The sequence below is a fragment of the Bombus affinis genome, chromosome 1, assembly GCF_024516045.1.
Source record: "Bombus affinis isolate iyBomAffi1 chromosome 1, iyBomAffi1.2, whole genome shotgun sequence".
NCBI lineage: Eukaryota > Metazoa > Arthropoda > Insecta > Hymenoptera > Apidae > Bombus > Bombus affinis.
The window spans coordinates 8581194-8599299 of NC_066344.1; the positions used below are offsets into that span (position 1 = coordinate 8581194).

An 18106-nucleotide genomic window follows, 5' to 3' on the forward strand; every position below is an offset into this window, starting at 1 on the left:
TTACACGGTCGCAAACATCGACGGATGATTTCTTAAAGATCCCTTCACGGACTTCAGACAGTAGTGGCTGAGTTAACATGATTGTGGTGTAGAGCTGGATAAATCGGCAACTGACGCAACGATGCTTTTTCAATTGGAAGGTTTTCATACTTTTATTAATAAAATTCGGTATAGATTTACTACTAAATAATCCCCGAGACCACGAGGTTCATCAATAACACTCAAACAAGTATATGCATTTTTATCTAGTGTTCAAGATTACTAAAAATAGAAAAAAGATTCGCGTGCATTTGAATGAACAAACCTAGTCACTCACGACGACATTTATCACTAAGATTTCTCTGCGTCAGCTTTCATTAACAAAAGTAGTCTACTCCTCTATATGATCTTCGATTTCGGGATTCTACAGGATGCGTTCGAAATGGGTCACCCGGTGTACGCGACAGATTCCGCCGGTGTCTCGAAGGTCTACCAGTGGGATCGCCATTGTCGTTGTCTGTCGTACGCCTGCAAGGATACAGGCGCCACACGGGCGGCTTACGGTCCCCGTGGGGAACGGGCACCGTTTTTTGCGGGGATTAAATGCGAGCCGATGCCGCGATAAGCCGTAGAAAACTGCGCTGGAAGCGGTACCGGTGACAGATTACGCTCGTGACTCCGATCCGCCGTGCGCCACGTAAGATCGCCGGTAACGTCTAACGTTCGACGTTCGGTCAATCGCGAAAAGAAATGTCTCCACGAATTTCGCCCGATATATACGTCACCAGATAAGATACTGTGCCAAAAACCGATCAGCTGAGGAAGGAATTAAGACTTTTGATCCTTTGAATTATTAATTGTAATACGAAGTCGTTGGAACATAAATCTAAGAAATGTAGGATTACTTCAGAGTTTAGACGATGAGTGTTTAAATCTCCAAACAGAGAAGTTTACGTGTCTTTGTTTCGAATAGACATCTTCGAAGTTTATTAAAATTTAACTTCATTTACTTTCATCTCAACCAAAGTTCCTCGTAGCAATCACTCTGCTCCAATCTCTCTAAGAGAAATAGAAAATTCCTGTTACACTGAAACGACGAAGAAGCGCAGTTGCTTTGATTCGAAACAGTTAGAGCAGAAGATGGGTAGGATATTACACAGCGCGAAATCGCGACGAGAAAGATACGCGACTTAAGAGAGCAGGGAGGCGGCCGGAGAGACTCGTCGTCGGTTCCCCACGGTTTTCCCTCTTTTTCATTTGCCAGAGCATTAAGCGGGCGAGGCGGCCGCTGGGATAAGCCGCAGAAAACTACGGCGAGAGTGGTGGCTGTGACAGATTACGCCGTGCGACACGATTCACCGTCTGCCGCTAAAGCCGCTGCTGGAAGGAAAAAAGAGCTGGCCGGATAGAGAATGGATTCATTCCGGAGTGGATTAGCCTGGGCCGACGTTGTTGGTACCTACACGAATACACGCGTATTTATTAAATCGAGCACTAATCCTTGAAAACAGAGATTTTGGCGTACTTCGACGGACACGGCTGGTGTTTTAAAAGAATCGAACCTACTTTCCAAGGATTCTCTCTCTGTTTCTCCCGTCGTCTATCGCTATTGAGAGGTCCGCAGGAAAATTGATACAGGTTACAAAATTTTTGATTTCTTTCAAATTCTATTGCAAAAGTCTATATCGTCTCCAACCTTTTTACTATCGGTGCTATCAATTATTCATACGAGACTATCTATGGACTTAAAATAATTTCTTTAATTTGCAAGCTCTAAGGAATTTTGTAAAATTCCGAAACGAGAAACACGGGATTCGATGACGGGAAAATAAACGAGCGTATCAAGTAACAAGCAGGCGGATGCGCGAACGTGCTACGGAACTTCGAAAGATTCATTGTCGAACGAATATGATCGCGATTAGATGCGATCTGCAACCATTACGCCGCTAATCGGCTTAATTGAGGCTCTTCGTGAAGAGGGAGAGGAGAGAGGGAACGGGAAGAACCTTGTGCAGCACGTAACCGTTTCCTTGCGATAAACCTGTAAAATATTCTAGTCGATCTAAAGGCTTCCATTACCTCTAAATTGAATTTCGATGAATTTCATTACATCTTTTTCGCTGTACATAGTTGTTACATATTTCTATCTTCATCGGTCTGTTTAACTAGAACGTGTGCGGTAGTTCAGCGGTGTTTGTCGCGAGCCGCTAACGAGCAACCTTCTCTCCTCTTTCTCGTTCTTTCTCTCGTTTTCTCCGTAGGTTCGTCTCTTTTCTGCCCTCCTTCTTTGCCCCGCGAAGGGCGCTCCACCTTATATAAGTCTTATAAAGAGCAAAGCGGCGGACCACACACATCCGATCCTATCTGCAGTCTTCTCTCTGTGCGCTGCGCCTACCTTTCCCTCTCTTTCCTTCCTTTCTGCCACGGGGACAAACTCTGCGCCTTTCTGCCGGCACGAAGAGACACGCGGCGCTCGCAACCAGCTTAAATGCGCGTCCTACGCTCCTTTCGCACGCCGGCCACTTACAGATCACGGTAGATTCCAGAGCGATACTCTGCTCGCGATTTATTCTCAGCCAGCCTTGCCTCGCTTTTCTCTTTATCGATCTCGTTCTTTTTACCTCCCCGTTCGTCGTTATTATTTGCGCCACGCGCTGCTCGAGACACTCGCGGCAGGTGGTGAGAGACGTGGATGGATTTAAATTGCGGAAGGTTATGGAGAAAGTTTATTACTTTTCCTTTGACGTTTTCCATCGTGCGCTGATCCTTGTTACGTGTTTTAGCGATCAGATTTTGGTATGTGGAATGTTCGCAACGAATTAAAATCGAAAAGTCGATAGTAAGACTTACCCCGTTCTGTGGATCGCAGATTGGCAGAGTATCCGAAAATAGAAGAAGACAAGATTAGAAGCAATAGATCATCAAAGGTGCAGATGCGATAAGACTTAAAATAATTGTTGAGTTGTAGGTATATAAGTATTGAATAGCATTCTATAGATCGTAAGTTTATTCGCGATGACACCATACGGTACTAAAAAATCCATACGGACTCCTTATACGCCCACGTTTGCATAATGTACCTTAAAAAAAGATATACTGCCGGGGAGCCTTTATGATCTGATCTAAGCATCTGACGCGATGAAACGGGCGAGAAGGACATTGTACGAATTTTAAATGAACTCTGAAGCTTAGAGATGAACCGCATTAGGGACAAAATTTCTATCAAACCTTTGCGTCATTTATTTCAACAGAAACGTAAAATCTAAGACACCTATCAGAAATTTTATCCGTATAGAATTTTTCTTCGTTTAGAAAATTAAAGATCGCAAGCCACGTTTTGTTATCGAACTCACCGAAGTCTCATTGACGCTCTTGATATAATCCTTGTAGGTACCCGCGATCAGCTTCACGATGTTCTCGTCGCCGTGCTTGGCCGCCCAGTGCAACGCCGTCTGCAACATCATCAACAACATGAGATAATAGATCGTACAATCTACTTATACTGCGAAATAAAATAACTCTACGCACGGATTATACTTGCAGAGAAACGAGACAAAACGATTAGGAAAAGGAGAGACAGCGGAGAAGGAGGATGAACGTAAAATGGGGTGAACGTAAAAATACGCCAACGACGGAAATTTACGGGCCACGTCGCGAATATTTCGGAAAAATCGCGACGGTGGCCCGGTTGTAGACACGACGCGACCAGCTGTAGCGTATTTTCAGCCCGCGGGGCCCCGGTGAAATATTCGCGAATTAAGCAACGGCTCCCGGCCACGTCGACCGGAACGAGCTGGATGAATGGCGACGTCGGACAGCACTCGAGAGTAGAATGAGGTGGAGCACTTCGAGGGCAGTCGATCACCGGGCGCGAGCTCACGAGAGAGGGAAGGACACGGTGCGACGAAACTCGACTCACGAAGACCCGAACATCTCTAGAATCGTCGTCAGGGCTCGAATTACTCCGCGTGGATGTCGAGGCGAAAAAATTCTCCACCGGAACTGGCACGGACCGCTGGATTCTTGGCTGCGATTCAGATCGACGATATGGCTCGATGGAAAATCTAAAGGACGTCGATCGATGGATCTTTTATATCTGACCGCTCTTGCACAATAATTTATTGTTATTTGTCATTTCCTTGCGACTAAAACGAACTTATGGAACTAACTCGTTTATTCCTTGACAATTGAGTATTAACCGTGTACTTACGTAATGAAATTATGATATTGTCGACAAGTGGAGTCGATCAGTTTGACTTGTGAGAGGCTCGCTCATTTACGAACCGCAGCATATGTGAAATGAGACGGAGAGATGGCGAACCGCGAAGCGATCGGCGACATTGTCTTTCAATTAACTAGAAAGAGGATCATCCCGTATGAACGGTCAGAGAATTTACAGGGATGGAATTCAGGGCCGAAACGAGAAGTCGAGGGAACGTTTTTCGCAAATTTCGTTTAAATCGTCCGTTTACGCTATGAGTGACACGCTGGACAAAAAGCGAGAGAGTTAGAAATAACCCGCGAGTAAAATGTAAAGAGCGAGTTTTTAAATCCAAAACAGCACGCGTCTACGAGCGGTTGAAGCGAACGCGGTCTCGTTTAAGCGTTGAGTTATATCCGGGCTGGCTTGCTTTGACATCGAGCCGTTCAAATGCCCGGCTATTTCCATATAGCGGGTTATTCCGACCAGCGGATTATTTCGAGCATATACGTTATTATTCTTTGCAAGTTAGCCGTGACGGCTCGTAAATTTAATGGCCGCGGGCAGGTCTCGCAAAAACGCGCAGACACGCGCGAACCATTCGTCCGACCGCGCTTAAATGTCGCTGTCGCGTGGTACCTCGCGGTATCACGACGATCGCATAGCTCTGTCGATGGTCACTAAGCATTTAGCGTTTCCGTAAAACGTGTACGGAAGATAACAAAGTTATTTCACGAATAATTAGACTGCAGTGTTTTCAGCGATTTTCATATAAAAATATCCGTATGATCGATGACGCCATACGCTTTTAAAAGAAATTTACCATGAATGAAAACACGAAAGCTTTGAAAGCATCTCCTGCAGATATCACACGATTGACCAGTGATATAGTACTGATTCTGAGTAGTGCATTACTAGATTCTGGTGCTTGTACTACTGAGAGCTTAGTACTGATCAATAGTCAGTAATGAATTACAGCTGGTGAATTACTGAGACTAGTTAGTGCTGGAACTAATAGTGGGTCCAAATAGTTATTGCAGAAATACTCACAATCGGTGGTATTGTGCGCTTCTTCGGAATTATATTTTTTTTAACAGATTCCAGCAGTTTTTTTCTGTAAGGGATATAATAAATTTGAAATAAAGGGAAAAAGAGAAGAAGCAAAAAGGAAAAATGAAGGAGAAAGAGAAAAAGAAACAAGATGTCCGTTGGCAAAACAACCAGGAAGAACCAGGATTATTCCGCGCGGTCCAGCGTAGGGTGGCTGGTTCGCTAAGAGAGAAATATACGATCCGCGTCGGGGATATAAGCAAGCGTTCGCGGTGCTCCCAGGGACATGTATTTTAATTCCGTCAAGTCCGCGTCCCGGGGGTAGATTAAAAATAGTGTCCGGGTCTCCAGATTCGCACGCTGCCGTCATAGAAAGCCGGACGTCCACCTGATCCACACGGAGAGAGCCACTACCGCGGCTGGACCGTCTGCACCGGTACCAGAGACAACTTGCAGGCCACCTCATTAGCGGCGGAAAAACTCATCCTAACGAGGCTACGTACCTAATGACGAGAACCACGCGCGCGCTCTTTCGTGTATGCCTATTTACCCGATGTGGCCGTGTGTGTGGCTTTACGTGGCCACCGTTGCGCTGCCACGACCAACGTTACCCTATGCTCTACGTCTGTTCGTGAAAGCGTGTGGGTGACCGCGTCGTCCGTGCAGCCACGTGTGGGGTGCACCTTGTGCGCCCACTAGCCCTATATGCGCTGACTCCACGGCAAATTAACGAGCAACGCACCGAGAGGATATACGACCTCCTGCTTGATATTAGAGGCACGTGGCGCCAATACCGTTGCTCAACCAGCGACCGCGAGGACCAAGAATTCTCTGATCGAAATCGAAATCGTAGCAGCACGATAAACGCTGTTGCTCAGTATGGTGGATATCGAAGAACAATCTTTGCTTTGGTTCGTTAAATCGTGAATTGATTTAGGAAAGATACCACTGTGTAATTTAAATGATCTCGAAGTTTTCAAGTTCGAGGAGGAGGGAAGCGAACCTGCTTTATTAATTCGCCGTTGTTATTTTTATGAGTTATTGAATCTTGTTATCGAAACGTATAAGGTATTTGTACCTTGTACTCGCAGTGAGAGGAAAATACTAAGAGTTTCCTAAAATTATGCTTTCACCGATATATTGTCAAATGCAATTCCGAGGATTAGTTAACAGTCACCGGTGTAAATAACACGAAGATAAGAATTATTAACACTTCGTAATAGTTATCTCCTCTGTTCTCTTTCACTGAATATCGTATAACCAAGTAACGACAGGAAAACCAAAATATCGGTATCCCCTTAACGTAACAAACTCAACCACCCCGTGAACAACGCACGACATCGCCTACAGCGACAGAGATTCGAGGAAGACGGCACAATGAATCTCGTTTACACGGAATATAAAGGAGCGTGTGGAGTGCTAATCAAGATTAGGATCGCAAACCAGACGACAGACGAGCGTGATCAGCGGTGGAGAAGCGAGAACGCGAGGACCAGCGGCGAACACGGTACCGCCTAATACGGTCCGGCGCGAAAGATGCAAGAATCCGGGAGAAATTACACGGCCGGGGAAACAAAATGAATTTTTACGGTAGCCCCGCAGCTCTCGGCCGTGAGAGAGGGGCCATCAGCGCGCGTTTCTCTACGAGCGCGTATATACCGCGTCGGCCGTCTACTTGCAGCCTGCTAACGAAGTTTTATGAAGCGCGATAGCGCCATACCTACGCCGTCTCGTGGACTTTGGCGCTCCTTAATTTGTGAATGCTACGCGCACACACTGTGTCGGCTGCCGCGAAAGAATGGTATGTCGGCCGACAACGTGATATATCTTCGGTCCTCTGCCCTGGACCTTCGCTGACCACCGCGCGCCATACCTATATACACGGTAGCCGTCGTCTTCGCGCTCTTTACCGGCGATTCCTGACTTGGAAATCCCTTGGCCGGCTGCCTTCGTCATGCGTGAGAACGTTCACCGTCGATTCCGACCCTCGCTTCTAGGTCTGGCAAGCGATTTGCGCTCCCCTTTGTTCCATCATCTTCCGCCAGCTCGTGCCACGTTTTTGCCTTATGTAGCTTTGTTTGCCGGATTAATGACGGGATTAATGCGTTGTTAATTGTAGGGGACGTTTCGTATGTCGTTTCGGTAGACTGAGTGTTAAGGGTCAGTTGTTAGAGATGGGAATAGTCTCGAGATTGAATCACGATGATGGGAGAAGCTCGTCGATGGCCATTAGTGGTAGATCGATTTTGAACATAGTATACAGTAGTTAATATCAATTGAATTTGAATTTGTGCATCTGACACGTAATACCAGCCAGCATCTTAATCCCTTTGATCTTTGCGAAAGCATTTTGATCGGACGTTCGATTCGCAAGAGTCCAAACACCGTCTCGACGAATAGTTCCGGACATCCTTTGTCGATATCATAATCAAATCTCCGTCTGGATTAATTAGTACATCCCGGCGGTTTCCGCTGGCTGATCGGTTGCACTGGTAGCAGCACGACAGAGTCGCCGGTTTTCGTGGGTTCCTGGTGTACCCACGGTCGATGTGTGTACACCACATGTGCACGAAAACTATGTAGCCGTGGGTATATAGTTGTCTCCTCGTGGGTACTGATTAAGCTAACCGGAGACTGCGGACGCTCGAAGGCACGGCGAGCGGCACGGAGAAGGCCTGTGCAGCAGCAGCAGCAGCAACAACGGCAGCCAGCTACCGCGGGCTCTGATGTATGCGAGCGATACAGATATCTCCGGGAAGGAATTTGCGTTGAATTAGCGTATAATCGGCGGGCCGATCTGCTCATACGGAATCCCGCGGCCCCGCTTACACGTGTCCCGAGAGCTGTATTCTCTGCGCGAACACAATATTTAGTGGCCGTCTCCTCAGCGTGGCCCTTTCCTCCCTTTTGCTCCCGTGGGACTCTGTCGCTGCCTGGTATGCGGACTCTCCTTAAAATCCGCGCTCGATCCCGGCCCAAATTTTTGCCTCCGTCGCGCCTCGTACCCGCGACCTTCTCCAAGTCCAACTACGTCAATTCGTGGCGCGTTGATTAAACCGCTACAATCGCTGCGATCGAAGACTTCCATATCAAGATGATACTCGGAAGCCCAAATTCTTCGCTCGCGACAGTCGAATGCGAAACTTTGCAACAGGCAAACGATGTCGCAATTATAAGAAGAAGAGCGTTTTCGTTTCTGGTTTCTGAAGATTCGTGTAATTGGATTGGAAGAAAAAATATCTCCATCCAAATGTATTCATCAAAGATACATCTAGAATATTTGTTCATAGATAATTTTATAGCGTTTCGTGTAAGATCACGAGGATCCATACGAAGTTACCGAGAGAACAGTTCGACGATATAAATCCCGTCCATAAAAAGAATGATCAAAATATAAAAATATCTGCATATCTGAAGCAACATCGCTTAGGACAACCGTTTCTGCGAACATCTTCGGCTCTCTTCCAAGACCTTTCAGAGAAATATCGGGCACGTATCAGGATACATAACGCATATAGTAGATCGCAACCGATCAAGATACAAATTGACGAAGTAGAAAAGGGATCTGAGCTGCGGTTTAACAGGCTTTGCCGCGAATAATCGGCTCGCAGAGATGTCTTTGTTTCCCCGGAATCGGGCAGGGTAAACAGATTCCGGCGAAGCGAGGACGGTTCTTAACTGCGGCGTTCATCTCGACATCGAGATTCGAGCGGGGGCAGGAAGCCGGTTCGGCGACCGAACCTCTCCTCGAACTCGTGGCCGCTCGCGGTGGGTCGTCCCGATCCTGGCGGCGATTCGATCTCTCGAAAGTCGATTCCGGGAAATCGAGGGAGACGTCGGGCGCGTGTCTTCCGATGGGAAGGTGGAGGAAGGAACGGAGTCGCCGGCGGATGAGGAAGGAAGAAAGAAGGAAAGGAGAGGAGAGGTAACGAGCCTCCGGTCACGTGTACGGCGTCGGGCGTCGAGATGTCAGATCTATCGGCGCGTGCTCGATGGCGCGTGTCCTCGCCTGTTGATCAGCCTCGTTGCGTCTATGCCCGCCGTGTATCGGCTAGAGCTTCGATCGGATCTATTAGTCACGAATTCCCCTTTCTACGACGGAACTCGCCGCATTGACGCCAGTGTCGAAGCTGTCTGAATCGGCTGATCGCGGATGAGAAGCGCGGACAATACACAGAACTATTCCTATACCTCGACAACAAAGTTGTATGATACCACAGGCTGAGACAGTGATGCAAGTCAGTTTAAAGCTATTTAATTGTTACAAGAGATTCGTTGTATTTTTTAGACGATTAAAACGTATCGTAGCAAAGAGTAAAGTTAATTTAGTTAACTGTAGCGAAAGAAATTAAGAAATAATGCGATATAAGGAATATCGTAATTAATTTTTTTACTAGTCTAAGGATCATGACCATAAAACAACAGGATCGTATAAGCCGTAAGCGAAAGGAGCACCGACACGATTAATCGGCGCTGTATATTTGGCAAGATTGAAGAAAAACGGACTGGGGGACGATATTTCTTCCTCGCACCGAGGTGCTCGTTACACGGCCGAGTACGGGTGTTGTTGCGTCGCGGTCCTCTCGTGGCTGTTGTTCGCTCGGTGAATGCGGGGGAAACGTCCGGGTAAGAGTGTTTTATTTCCTGCAATTGCGTCAAGGAGGTGTGTTGCCGGCAGTCCCGTAAAAAGAAGAACAAACGCCGCGTGGCGTGCCACTAGGAACTTTCGCGGCCCGCGCCAAGGATATACAGGATGCAGGAGGTGTCATTAGCATAGCGCGGAAGAGCTGTGCTTTATGATTTATTCGGCCCCTTCTTGTTAGACCGTTCTTTTCACTCGTAATTCCAGCTGCACGCCAAGTAAACACGACTCAGGCCACAATCCGTAGCTATGTAGATTCATGGAGCAGATGCAGAAAAAAGGAAATTCACTTTTGTCCGTTCATATATCTGAGAAATCTCCGCATTTCGCTCGTATCTGGATATATTCTGACGAGCTAGGGTGATATTTAACGCCGTTTAGCTCTAGGTGTTTACGCTGCTGTCCGATTCAATCGATATCTTGCATGCATACGAATGATTAATAACTTTGAAGCTAATATTCGTTATCAAAAGCATTCGAAATGGCAGCGATCTCGGCTTCGGTTCAAACGACGAACAATAGTAGGCAATGTAACCAGTCTGAAGGCGTTGTAGACAAATATAGTTTAAGATACATACATTTTTACGAAGATCGAATAACGTTCATCTATTATGATCGATATAGCTATTGTATTGTAACGAATAAAAGAAATCGTATACAAAGATTATCAAGGAATTTCTTACATATATATCAGTAGATATTCATGAAAATGATCATACATCATTCCTTATGACTTGGTTACCAATTAGAAGATATTAGAACAATCTGTAGTAACAATTCGAACGTAACTAGATACATATTATGAAATGTTTTCAACAACATCCGCAACAGCTCCTGGCAAACCGTTCACCTCGGACCGAAGGAACGATACGCACTGATTGCTGAAAATGGGACACTCGATTGTTCAACAGCTCCCGCTGGCCACTCCGGACCGATACCAGCGTTCTCTTTTACATCGCGATCACAATGTTATCCAGCGCCATCGAGCCTGCAATTTCAATCCGTCGGCGCGATTGAAACACTGCTTCCTAGATCAAGGAAATAATAAGAGCCGTACAACGCCGGATCGTGCAAACGAGGTGTAACCGAAATCACTTGAGGCATCCGCTCAAACGAGCTGTGACTGCACTATGAGATTTTTATCCCGCTCCCGACTCTTTAATCCCCCCATCGATCGCCGGTCAAGATAGCGCGATACTGCTTCTTGCTATTATTCTCGCTATAATATTCAATCCTAAGAACAACGCACTTAGCCTAGTTTGGATGATTTATCCATCGATCTTGGCGTCCGAATTTCGCTTTACTTTAACGATTATGCTCGAAGTATCAACGTTTTAAAGAATGAGAAAGAAATGCAAAGTTCTTAATCCAGTTATACATATGACAGTTCCAGAGGAATAATTGCAAAATATCTAAGTTCATTTTGTAATTTCTCAGCATTGTTCACAATCCTCCCAAGGAATAAACGATCATCTTCTGGAAAATGGGGAAGGGAAAGTTATATCATTCTGAAAAATATCAGAAAAAGCTGTCGAGTAAGTCTTAACTAATTGGTAGAGGAAATTGACTCGACCACCGGCCAAAAAAAGCTATCAACATCCGTTACGCAATTAAGCAAGCGTATAAGGAGAAACACAATTGCAGGTAGAAATCGTTGCTTGGCAGTGTCCTCGGTGTGTCGCAGGTGGCTTCTTTGAGCCGCGACGCGACAAGGTATCGCCATCAGCCGCGTCCATTAACTTGAAAACGTTGACTCGCTTCGACGAGCATCGACCGGCAACGATTTCGCCAAATGGATGACTAGAGAGCAAATATGGAAATTGCGGAGTGTCTTACACGTGCAACCGTGGGAGACCGGAAGTCGAGGATCGGTACTGTTTGTCGCAGGAAGATGCTCGCTGTTCTGGATACTGGCTGACCTATTTGCGGTGTCAGCAACAACCTGTTTCTAGGCCTTTACCATCTACTATATTCCTAACTGATCGAGCTGATAAACATTAAGGATGCAAGTAACGATCTATTGAAATGTAACATCCATTTCGAATCATCCCACCTATATGAGGTAGGAGGAGAATAGCAGGCTTAAAATTCAGAAATTTTTTCACAATTTTTTTAACAAGATCGACTCGCATGATATTCTCTATTCGAACTAATATCTATTTTTTAAATCAGAGCTATAAAATTTAATCCAAACATACATTACGATTCTACTAAACGAAAACATAAGTAACTAACTATTAGCCTTATCACTGACATTAAAAACCATCGATTACACCAGGCCGTGTTGTTAATCTCCAATCGAGTTCCACAGGAAATAGAGCCTGATAGTCTGGCAACGAGCCGAGATTCTTCTAGGACGAGTATCGATATCCGCAGCGAATCCTGGTGTCTAGTGGTTTGCTGGATAACGTGGCGCGTACCTGGCGGAGGTACGATCGCCGCGTACGTCCTCTTCGAGCGGAGTTTAAACGATTAACGCGAGCGGTTTGCCGCGAATAATCGATGTCCCCGATGTCCTCGGGCGTACGGCAAAGTTCTCGGATCCAGCGCGGTATTTCACAGGGGATTACGCGGCTTACGTTTTCGTTCGATCGGCCACCGCTCCACCTCTTTCGCTGTCAGGAATTATCGGCCGCGTGCTGATTATATTTCCCTTCAGTCCCATCGTTTCCCTTCGTTTCCCTCGTTAATTCCCTCGATAGAGAAATTCTTTTTCTTCCACTGTTTTGTGTTCCGTGTAAACGTACGACGTCGTTGTTATCGCGTCGAAGTTCAGTGAATCTATTTTTGATCGGTTTTTTTATCAGGTCCGGGAAATATAGTTGGGTTTTTTCAAACGAATCGCTTTGTACTTTCATCGACCACGCGTCTGCTGGATGACAGATAACCGGCCGCGATCAGATCGAATATCAAGCGACGCGATAGCAGTGGAAATCCTCGATACAGAGTGCTGCACTTGAAAGCGAACCAGTCTCTCTTTAGAATTGCTCTCGATTAGCAAGCTTTCGATAAACGAAGTTGAAATCATCGTATAGGTATAGGTATATCTTCGAGATAGTATTGCCACATTCATGACGGAAAATGCATTAACGATAAGTTGGTGTAACAGAAATTATTATCGCGCAATTGAACAATATTTATGAACGTACTTGACAACTTTTTTAAGAATAGCGATCGTTGGTCGTTTGTCCATAAAGTGGTGAAGCAACACCAATATTTAAAAACCAGCTTGAACCTCGAGAACATCGATCGTAGTTATCTAATTTTGGCCCGATTCACCTTCGCGTCGAAACGTTTCCTTTAAAGCATCTTAGCTCGTGTTGTCACCAACAGGAATCGTCGACGTTAAGGAAGACGCATCGCGCGACGATCAATCGTCCTTCACGAATTCCTCAGCCGATGCCAAGTAAGGTGGTACGTTATTAATCAAACTCGGAACAGCGAAGATGGCGATTTATTCGAAACGTGTAGATTTGGCGAAAATACTTGTTCACGAACGAATGCCAAGCTTGAAAAAGCCGTTGGCTACGGTACTTGAAGAGGAGGTCAACGATCGAGGAAAATCGAACGTTGCTCGATCGCAGATGCGGAATTTCTCTAGTGTCTCGACGAGAGTTTCACGGGGTTGTGGTGCAAGGGTAAGCCGCTTTGCGAACGAGCGGAATCGCGCACAGACGAAGGAGGAAGGGAGTAAGCGATTAGGTAAACCCAGGATTAGTTGGACGGCCGGTGCTCCCTTCGTTTCGGATCGGGCCCTGCCTCTACCTCCGCGACACCACACCTCCTATTGGCCTAGGAGAGTGAGTTCGATTGCCGCCACTAATAATGCTACCCCCGATTTACATGATTGGATTGGCGTGGCGAAACTGAAACTGCCGCCTGCCACCGACGTCCTATCCTTGTATCGGCATGCAAATGCTGGAAATTAGCTGGATCCTGGACAGAGGATCGAACGACGCGTAGACCTCGTAGAAGAACCGAATTATGCCTGGCGTTCGCCCGGCTCCAATGATCTACGACGTCGTTTTCCGTGGAATCGGTAATTTGCCATGTTCGTAAAATGAATATTGAATATGCGATTCGTGACAAGCAAACAAATCAGGGGACCGATCGGGTTTCGTTTAAGAAGTGGATCGAGGTCGTGGTAGTAAATGGGATGAACAAGTCATTTTTTATGGACTCGGTGTAAATACGATCCATTAACATCGTGAAACGGACTTATGGAAATTTTCAATGTTTGCAACATTAGCACCCTATCAGCAGAATGATCAATTATTAATTTAAGTATTCGACTAGAAACCTATGCTTCATTCGCGTAAAGTACGATCGGCTCTCTCAGACATATGTTACACTATCCTGACCATGCATCATCCCTGTGAGCAAGTTCCTCCGGCCATCACTTGACGGGCCGATAAAAATGATTTCGCGTGTCCACGGATTCTCGTGTAAAAGCCAGGCCTTTGTTTCGTTCCCGGTGCTCGTATATATTTCTATTTCCCAGTACGCGGCGTGGTCGATGATCTAGAGGCGACGCGATCCCGGAAAAATACACCGGGAGATCCAGCGCGTCGGAATGATATTGAATCGTTCCCTCGTGTCGGACGTCGGGCCAACCACCAATATATTTCATAGACGGATACAACAAAAGGACACGGTTTCCTCGGAGAGGCTTCTCGGAGAGATTAGTATGCTCGTATCTGCATGCCGCAAGATCGTATCTTCCGCGAGCGCGGTCCTTTGTGGGTTTTTGTTTGCGTTGCGTACGTATTTATGTGAGCGTCCTCATCCTCTTTCTTTCCTCCTCCGCCGCCACCATCGCTGTCGTAGCTCTTCCCGTAGTTCTTCTTCTTCTTGTCCTTCCTCTTCATCTTTCTTCGCTGTTTCTTCGTGCCATAATCGCGAGGACGCGTCCCTCCTCAAGAACGCTTCGAATGATTTGCTTTGTCTTCTTCTCGATTTCTCAGACTGATAAAATGACGCTTCATTGGAAAATAAGCATATGTGCAAATACGAGTTGGAAAGTAACGAAGTATTAAGAGAATCTTACTGCGATGAAAAATTATGGCCTGAAAATTGGAATTCCAATGCAGAGTCCTAAAAATGGTTGAGAAGTAATTTCAGCGAAGTCGAGCGAAGTAATTCGTTTTATACGGTTGGTGGTGCGATCATAGATCAAGAGACATCGTGGCACAAATTTTAATTGAAAACCGTCCAACGGTGGCAATTAGAAGAAGACGGCGGCGCCGCAAACGGTGGAATTTAGGGGCAGCAACGGTGCCCGGACATCCGTCGCCTTGGCGCAGCCCTAATCTCTCCTGTGTACCAATTACCTCGTCCATTTTGGCTGCAGTTCATGCAAATTGGATTTCGGTTGCAGAAGGCAGAGAGGAAGAGGGCCCTTACTCGACCACGGAGACAGGGCTTTGTCGTCGTTCAAGCGAACCGTGAGGATAAATGTCGCGTGCGCCCGGAAACAGACCCCTTCAGCCCAAGGATGGTCCAACGATCCCAAAAGATAACGATCAAGCACAATCGGTGTGTACAGTTTTCAGGGAAAGTTAAACGGATGATCGTGCAACGATCCCTCTTGTAACAGGAACGAAGATCGGTATCCTTGTCACTGAAGAGGCAATCTACGACAATGAGGCCGACTCTCGACAATCGGAACCATCTTCCCTGACTAGTCAGCGATTTATAACAATAGAACCATAAGGAAGACCGCCGAAAGAAAGGTAAAATGGCTAGATCGCAACCAAAGAAAGATAAACGTTTCACCGATTGTCTGAAAAACGAAAGCAGAACGATTACAAGATACCGGTCTAATCCAACCGACGGTACTCGACTCGTACCAGTTTCTTTTTGGATTGATCAAACTTTCCTCCGCGGGTAAGGTGGTGAATTCGTGCATGGACGAAAGAGAAACGCGTCTAAATTTTATAATACCTAATCTGGTTGGGAAATGGAAATATCTTTTTCTTTTTTTCGAGTGACGACCAAGAGAAATTCCCGACCTTCCAGGTGGACAAACGGAGGAACAAAAGGAAAGAACGTGGCTCGACATTTAGGAGAGTCCAAGGGTGATCGTGGTGCATGGTAATGCGGGTTGCCGCGCTCACCATGGGAAACGTCGATGATCGTTCTTCGTCTTGCTGGGAAAGGAAAAGAACCATTATGTAAAGATGAACTTTTTGTGGCAATCTTTGCGTCAATTAAATTACCGCGATGCGTCCGGGCCCTGAGGTTCGATCGAGCCTACGCGCGGTAAAGTGCATCGTGCGAGTGAGAATCGTTCCCACGAGAAACGTATTAAAAGATATAGGCGCCCTCGCTCGAGAAAAGTAAATTGGTGGCTGTAATGTAACGCGCGCGAGCGCACGCTCGGCGAAATAACGCGCAGGTAATTTGTGATCAAAAAATTGCGGAAAATATCCCCACCAGGAAAAGTTTACAGATTACAGCGTATATGCACATGCCAGATGACTCTTATAAAAGGACCCATTATATCCAAGAAGTAGCCGTGAAGTTTAACGTCAGAGAAGTTGCAGCTACATGCTTTTAGCCATGAAATAAAATTCAAGGTAAACTTGTCTGTTTTAACCCTGTGGAGGCCGCAGACTTAAAAATTTCAACATAAGTCATGGTGTCTCTAAGAGATCCAATGCCTTTAATACCGAACCTTAAAACTGTTTCCCTGTAACATACAGGAAATGTAACTTTATCTGTTTTTTCTCTATAGCCTTCGCTTTAAAAGAATCTATTACCATGGAATTAAAATATAAAAGACTAATTTCTATTGACACTAAACTTTTCTGGTTTTCCAGAAACTTTCATAAAAGTCCGTCCCCTAAAACATCAAACTTTCAAATTTCCCAAACGAACCACGATCATTCTACGTTAATAAACTTCAGGGGAGGTCGTGGGTCGTTAATATTCTCGAGTCATCGTACAAGATTCGGAAGTGCGAGCCGGGCGGGCAGTAAGTCGCGCGACCGGTGGCTGCATACGAAAGGGAGGTCCGTGAGTCAAAATTCGAAAAGCCAGGAAATCGATTGTATCACCGAGGGTACACTTTCGTCTGGAGGCAATCGGAGACGCGTCGTTTTTAACGAAGAAGCTCCGTGAATCACGTCGGTTGATTAGTAGTCGGTCGCCATACAGTTCCGTGTCGGCCAGCAAGATGACGAGGCTGATGACGCGCGATCGAACACCACGTTCTCTTCTTCTCCGCTCGCAGGAGAGAAGCGCGCGCCGTGAATTCTATTATTTAGACGCGGCCTGACACAGGTGGGCGCAGCAGTCGCATACGCAACCGCGCCGTTTAAACGCAATTACCTTGCTGCCGTGCAGACGTGCGTGAAATATCAATTTTACCCGTCTGCCCGCCGCTTGTCACCCAAGGGAAGAACCGCGCTATGGAGCGGACGTTTCTTGCCGCGAGACCGCAACACCCGGGCGGAAAAACGCTCTAGCCGCGATTTTTCGTGTCTCAGGTAGATTCTTCGACGTTTATGGAATGGAATAGAAACGTGAAACGATTTGAAGGGACATTTTTGAGGAATCGACGCAGTTTAAGTTTGAAGAGTGGGTCTCTGGCCACTATGTGGGAGATATTTACGGGATCGATTCTAAACATCAAAATTAAGAAAAAGTTCACGTACAGAAATGTCGTTTGATGCTTACTTTTCAAGTTACAAACGATTTTACTTTACGCTAGAAATATGTTTCATGTCAATCGATTCTCGTGTCATTTATCTTGTAGCGAAAATATCAGTCACATATTTTGTGACAGCTTGTATACTTGAAAACATGGAACACAAATGGCTGTGGTTTTTGGGACTTCTCGGTTTCAATAGGGATGACAGCCTTGTCAAAACTCGAACTTCTTATACGTGTTAGCATAGAGGAGAAGGTATTTCTTAGAACGGAACGCCTATCGATGCTCCATTTTCAAATATAGACGTTTGTATATCCCCGAACCGATGTAATTGTTCGATATTCTTTATACGCTGTTGAACGTCTGCTCGAATATTTACGACTCATAAAACGGCATAAAAAGCGTGGCCTACCAACCTACGCAAATCCATTCCGGTACACTTCATCCAACGTAGCCTTGGGCAGTATCCTCACTCACCACGAGCAAGAAGACATCTCGCGTTCATCCGTTTAAATTAATCAAACGCTATCCTCCGGCTTGCATAAGTTGCACGGTAGTCGCAGGTCGTCGAAACGCTAAT

General features: G+C 46.0%; 3 protein-coding genes across 3 annotated transcripts in view; 1 reads left to right on the forward strand and 2 right to left on the reverse strand.

Annotated features, from left to right (window-relative positions):
• The window catches only part of LOC126920451 (uncharacterized), a 104420-nt gene that overhangs the window by 12558 nt on the left and 73756 nt on the right, over positions 1 to 18106 (reverse strand). The gene's annotated exons all lie outside the window — the stretch shown is intronic.
• Positions 2973 to 18106, reverse strand: part of LOC126920420 (ankyrin repeat domain-containing protein SOWAHB-like) — a 97307-nt gene continuing 82173 nt past the window's right edge. Inside the window, exon 8 of the mRNA XM_050730760.1 lies at positions 2973 to 3431. The gene's annotated coding sequence lies outside the window, so the exon portion shown is untranslated. The remainder of the gene's footprint in view (positions 3432 to 18106) is intronic.
• Positions 5005 to 18106, forward strand: part of LOC126919129 (uncharacterized) — a 102074-nt gene continuing 88972 nt past the window's right edge. The window contains exon 1 of the mRNA XM_050727853.1: positions 5005 to 5140. Within this exon, the coding sequence (XP_050583810.1) occupies positions 5005 to 5140 (136 nt within the window). The remainder of the gene's footprint in view (positions 5141 to 18106) is intronic.